This window comes from Miscanthus floridulus, chromosome 17 (genome assembly GCF_019320115.1).
Source record: "Miscanthus floridulus cultivar M001 chromosome 17, ASM1932011v1, whole genome shotgun sequence".
NCBI lineage: Eukaryota > Viridiplantae > Streptophyta > Magnoliopsida > Poales > Poaceae > Miscanthus > Miscanthus floridulus.
The window spans coordinates 26,678,063-26,684,420 of record NC_089596.1 but is presented as its reverse complement, the minus strand read 5'-3'; the positions used below and the strand labels follow the sequence as shown (position 1 = coordinate 26,684,420).

At 44.2% G+C, this 6,358-nt stretch overlaps 1 protein-coding gene across 1 annotated transcript; it reads left to right on the top strand.

Moving 5' to 3' along the window:
* The first annotated feature begins 235 nt into the window (after positions 1 to 235).
* Positions 236 to 5,323, top strand: LOC136516436 (importin subunit alpha-1b). Its single transcript, XM_066509831.1, has 11 exons — positions 236 to 587; positions 734 to 830; positions 1,808 to 1,899; positions 1,995 to 2,126; positions 2,218 to 2,403; positions 2,487 to 2,650; positions 2,745 to 2,823; positions 3,733 to 3,861; positions 4,106 to 4,233; positions 4,349 to 4,717; positions 4,805 to 5,323. Exons 1-10 carry the CDS (start codon positions 369 to 371, stop codon positions 4,713 to 4,715), a joined length of 1,593 nt encoding a protein of 530 aa, XP_066365928.1. The 5' UTR covers positions 236 to 368; the 3' UTR covers positions 4,716 to 4,717; positions 4,805 to 5,323.
* The last annotated feature ends 1,035 nt before the right edge of the window (positions 5,324 to 6,358 follow it).

The following is a 6,358-nucleotide window of genomic DNA, read 5'->3' as shown; positions in this document are numbered from 1 at the left end:
AAATAACTAATTACACAGTTTAGTTGGAAATCACGAAATGAATCTTTTGAGCCTAGTTGATCCACGATTGGACAATATTTACCAAATAAAACAAAAGTGATACTATTCATTAGATTAAAAAAAATTTCAATCTAAACGAGGCCCTATGCCAAATTACCACGTTCGCACCGGCCCTCCTTTGCTACCCCCCGGTTGGAACGCCGCCTACATAAACCTCCCCCACCTCCAACTCCCTCTCTCTCTCCTTCCCGTTCCCCAATTCGAAATCGAATCGGGTCGGTCTTGACGTGCGTGCGTGCGTGGCTGCGCGGACGACTCGACTGCACACCCCCCGCGCCGCCGCCGGGTCCCCCTAGGGTTTCGCCGCGATGTCGCTCCGGCCGAGCGAGCGGGAGCAGATGCGGAAGGGCAACTACAAGCAGACGGTGGACGCCGAGGAGAGCCGCCGCCGCCGCGAGGGCCAGATGGTGGACATCCGCAAGCTCAAGCGCGAGGAGAGCCTCCAGAAGAAGCGCCGTGACGGCTTCCCCGCCTCCGCCGCCGGCGCCGTGCCGCCGATGGGCCACTCCACCGCGCTCCAGCAGAAGGTGCGGCGCTGCGCTGCCCTGGCTCCCTCGCTCGCTCGCTCTGGCCCCGATCTGATCCGCGCCCCCCTTCGTTAGGGTTTGGGTGGCGGGGGTGGTACTCGATCTGACGGGTTCGGATCTGATTTTCTCCTTGTCTGCTTGTGCAGCTCGATGGCTTGCCGGCGATGGTGCAGGCCGTTCTTTCCAACGACCCCACCGTGCAGCTTGAGGCCACCACGCAGTTCAGGAAGCTGCTCTCCATAGGTGAGATTCGGATCTTATGTGCAGTTACCGTTTCCGGATGGATAGAGTTTAGGGGGTGAGATTTGGGCGGTTTGTCGAGTAGTATTAGGCCATGCGTGACGGTATCTGGATATGGCCAGTTCTAGGTGCTAAAGGTAACTGTCGTATACGGCTCTGGATTGCGGGGTGGCAAAATTAGTCGTTGCACCCTCCCATTTTACGACTACGACTACATAAATTTACTGTCTCCAGAGAGAGAAAAAACCCCTCTACCTCTGGGCTCTGCAACTTGCTTATGACCATGTGTGCCAGGAAGTTTCAAAAAAAAGTTATGCCCCCAAAATTGATTTCATGAATAATTATTCTATTTTTAAGTATTTTTTAAGTATTTTTTCAGTAATTTTGAGACTCCAGATTGGGCTAAGAAAAGGTTTAGGTGCTTAAGGTAACTGTCGTATACGTGTCTTGACTGTCATCTAATTGCAGGGTGGCAAAATTAGTTGTTGTATCCTCCCATTTTACGACTACTACTGCTTAAATTTACTGTCTCCATAAAAAAACAAACCCTACCATAAAAAAAACAAACCCTACCATATGGCCTGGCCTCTGCAACGTGCTTATGACCAAGTGTGCCAGGAAGTTTTTTTTTTAAAAAAATTATGTTCCCGAAAGCAATTGATTTCATGAATAATTATTCTATTTTTTCAGTAGTGTTCTGCTGGCTGCTGGGGCAATTATTGTTGCTCAGTAGTATATATTTGTTTCAGTCATTTTTTAGACCGGTGAGAATGGGCTAAAAAAAGATATGGAGAGGCTGCATGCCTCTTTTCATATTATTGTACATCGTAGATAGCAGCTTTGATTATCCTATGGGATTTTTGTATTTGCTGGTGAATCTAGATGAGCCCATGATACACTGTTCTTAACTCCATTGCAACTTTTATGTGAAAGTTGTCAAGTGGTACCTTGCTGATTGACTTTCCTTTCAATTTCTCTAGAGCGTAGTCCACCAATCGAGGAGGTGATCAGCACAGGAGTGGTGCCCCGATTCATTGAGTTCCTTACACGTGAGGACCATCCCCAACTCCAGGTCTGGTAACAGTCGCACTTATCAATCATATGGCTTCACTTTATTTTCTCTCTTACTAATTGGTGCCAACTTGCTATGTATAACTTACGCTGCAGTTTGAGGCTGCATGGGCGCTCACCAACATTGCATCAGGCACATCAGAGAACACCAAGGTGGTGGTTGAGAGTGGTGCTGTGCCCATCTTTGTTAAGCTCCTCAACTCCCACAGCGAGGATGTTCGTGAACAGGCATGCACTGAATTACAAGAGTTACTCTCTTCTATATGAGACTTATGTAGAGTGATGCTTAGGTTCTTTCTTTTCTTTTTTTGTTTTGCAGGCTGTGTGGGCTTTAGGTAATGTTGCTGGTGACTCCCCAAAGTGCCGTGATCTGGTGCTTGGCCACGGTGGGCTATTCCCCTTGCTGCAGCAGCTTAATGAGCATGCTAAGCTCTCGATGCTCAGGAATGCCACATGGACTCTCTCCAACTTCTGCCGTGGGAAGCCACAACCAAACTTTGATCAGGTTTCTATCTGGGATTGTTTCTTTTTGTTGTGTTGGCCAAAGTTGATTCTTTGAATGATATTGTTTTGTTGATGCTTGAGTAGGTCAAACCAGCATTGCCAGCACTGCAGCGCCTTATCCACTCTCAGGATGAGGAGGTCCTAACTGATGCCTGCTGGGCTCTCTCATACCTATCTGATGGGACTAATGACAAAATCCAAGCTGTTATTGAATCTGGTGTGTTCCCTCGCCTTGTGGAACTTCTGATGTAAGTGCAATTTTTTATATATGTTTTCTCTGTAGCATTCTAACGTTTTACCATGATCGATGATTGAGATCATAACACCTGAATTTTTATTTAGGCATCCTTCGGCCTCTGTTCTCATTCCAGCTCTGCGCACGGTGGGTAACATTGTAACTGGTGATGACATGCAGACTCAGGTAAACTCAATTGGCAAGTTGGACATCCTTTTTAATGTTTTCTTTTTTTTTTTCTACATCGATGTATATCCTGCTGTTGCTAAATTAATGCAGTCAGAATGTGTGTTGTCATCAGTTAAATCAGTCTACCCTTGTATTGATGTTCTTGATTCCGTGATGTAGCTGCAATACTGGCCTAGACTAGATTTGAAAGCTTCTTTTGTCCTGGGTAGCATTGTAGATGTTGCAGACATGATTAGTCATGGTGCCCATATGGGTCCATGCAGGTGTCAGACAGGGGGAAGTCGCATCAGCTTGTACTTTGTCATACTAGTTTGTTTAAACAGTTTTATTTGCTAGATACATTATCTAGCAGTCAAATCGGTATTGTCATGGAGCAGAAACAGTTTTATATTATTTCATTCATTCATATCTATATGTTAGTGTCTCTCCCTCTCTCTTCTTGTATCTATACTTCTACCCTTTCATTGCATCATTGCATCTCTCTATACATTTCATGATTCTGCCAGCCTAAGTTACCTGATTGGATCTCCTGTAGAGATGCATCTACTTTTATTTAAAAAATATCCATATTAAGCTGATGTTGAATCAATTGGCTGATTTGTTAAATCTAAGGTTTAGTTTCTTTGAAATTGTTCTCTGTTATAGTTCAAATGATAGTTTATAAGTACAAATGCACTTTCGCAGCATTGTTTAGCAGGTCCTATTGGATGTAGGTCTTGATGATGACAGATTGTTAAGCTAACTTTTAAGACAGTACATATAATTGGTCATGTTGATTTTCAGCCTTGATGACAAGAATTCGTTGCCAATTTCATTGAAATAAATATTCAAAATTAGCTTTCCACACTGTTGTACCATATTGACATTCCATATTCCACTGAACCTAAATATTTCTCCTTCCTGCAGTGTGTCATTGACAATCAAGCACTTCCATGCCTTTTGAACCTCCTGACTACCAACCACAAGAAAAGCATCAAGAAAGAAGCATGCTGGACGATCTCAAACATCACAGCTGGTAACAGGGAACAGATTCAGGTTTGTGTGCTTAAAGTTTTGTTGATAAATCAAGTCTTTTACAATCATGTGCATATTGAATTGAATTAGCTTATGGTATTTCTTTAAAAAACCTGATGTTTGACTTGAAAATTATTTCAATAAAACAAACATTTTCTCCCATAGTCCCAGTAACTTAAATGATATCACCTGGTTGGTTTCTTCTTATTCAACTGCTCTGTTCTGTTTGGTTTCTTTCCTAAATTACTATCCTATATGGTTGCAGGCCGCTATCAATGCAAACATAATTGCACCTCTTGTGCAACTTCTGCAAACTGCTGAATTTGACATCAAGAAAGAAGCAGCCTGGGCAATTTCAAATGCCACTTCCGGTGGCACACATGATCAGATCAAGTATGTAAATATCTAGTTTTTAATTTTATCTTCTTAAGTTTGTTGTGTTATTTGTAGTAGTATTCTTCATTTTTAAAAATATTTGTGATAACATTGTCTACTGTACGAAATGTAGGTACCTTGTTGCCCAGGGGTGCATTAAGCCACTCTGTGACCTGCTTGTTTGCCCAGATCCCAGAATCGTAACAGTTTGCTTGGAGGGTCTTGAGAACATCCTGAAGGTTGGCGAGGCAGAGAAAAACCTTGGTGCAGGCGATGTCAATGTCTACGCACAGATGATTGATGATGCTGAGGGCCTGGACAAGATTGAGAACCTGCAGAGCCATGACAACACCGAGATATATGAGAAGGCTGTCAAGATGCTCGAATCCTACTGGCTGGAGGAGGAAGATGATGCCATGCCCTCAGGTGACAATCCTCAGAATGGCTTCAACTTCGGGAACCAGCCCTCTGTTCCATCAGGTGGATTCAACTTTGGCTGAAGGTATGCTCTCTCTAGCGGTCTTGAGTAAAAAATGGGTGGTGTATGGGTGTGAAAATTCCGATTTCTGATGTGATATTGTACATGCAGATGCCCATTTGGAATTGCGACTGTGCCATTATGCCTTGGCTAGTGCTTGGGGCTAGTCAGAGGTGGGGTAGTCGCGTCGTCCAAGTCGTGGTTGGGTCCCATTGGTCTGGTCTCAGGGAGTCGTCATGTCAGTCCCAGTCAGCAGCAGGGTCAGTCCTTGGGCTGCATCACCAGTGGTGCAGCTTGGTCAGTGGTCAGTCTTCAAGGTCAGCGGGTTGGATCATTTGGGCTCTTGCTCCCACCACCACCTAATGGTGGGAGGCATGGAGTCGCAGGTGTTGTCGGGAGTTGGGTTTTGCCTCTTATATAGCATGAATGAATTATATTGTTTTACCTGTTTGATGAGGTACAAAGAACCTTGAAAGATAGGGAATGTGTCGGTTTTTGTCAAAGCGGTTCCTGTGCTGTATAACATGTTGCAATGAGTATTGGCACAACTTATAAGACATAATGTCAAATGGGTTTTTGGGAGTCCCATTCTGGTCTCTTGAGTCTAATTCATTGGTTTATTGTGTACTATATACACAGGTTTGTGGTTCGTCATGTCTTGTCTGTTGTAGCCACTTGTGTTTCCTTGCCTGTGTATTTGCCACCATTGTCTGAGTTGTTCCATGCTTATCTAGAACAGTAGAAGGCCAGGGGTATTTGTGTGACATTTTTATGAGGTTATTATTATATGGTTCCTAGTTTTATGGTGGAACCTGATTTATTGTTGTATGACCATGACAAACCATTGGAAATTGGTGTAGCAACTGAATGGAATGAAATCAAAGAAGAATTTCCGTGCATGTTTGCTCTGTTTCATCTATTTATCGTGCATGTTAAATATTTAAAATTGTGCATTGGGTTTATCTCCTGTGCATTGGGCCGTCTTGGACGTGTTTTTCTTTTAATCGTGGCGGTGCTTTTATGATGACAAATGGCATTCGATGTTCTCTGCTGCCCCGCTGTACTTTGTTGAGGGAGGGCAAGTGATGATTGCGACTGATCTCTTCCCAGTCTTGCTGGCAGCCCATGGCCCCAATGATTGGCGTGCATGTGGGGCGCCGAACGGTTGGCGCTGCGGATTGTTTCCGGCTCTTGGATTATTTAGATTTAGATTAGATGGGCAGGATCTAGTTTCCTGTTTTGCCTAGCTATGTCTGATGTCATTTGCCGTGGTAGTCTTATCGCTGCTGCGACAGTGATAAGGTGCCACTGTGGGAGGCAATTGGCAATGGAGTCATATGGCTGTGTGCTCCCCTTTTGTTCCCACCTTTCCTCAGCTGTCTCCATTGTTTTGCTCCAGGCCTGCTGCATATGTTTTCCCTTTTCAAGGTTGGTTCACAGCCTTACTGCAAAACTAAGCTTGATGTAGTAGTACTTGGGACGAATGGATGCCTTGTTAGTCCATGGAGGATGCCCCATAAAGGAAGGGACAAAACAGCTTTGGGTTGGTTGGTTGGTTGGCCGGACAAACTCCCTTTCACTTCGTTCTTTGCCCCTCTTCCTTTCTACTCTTCTTTTTCCTAAAATACAAGAGATCTGAGTTTGTTCTAAATAAAACTATAATGG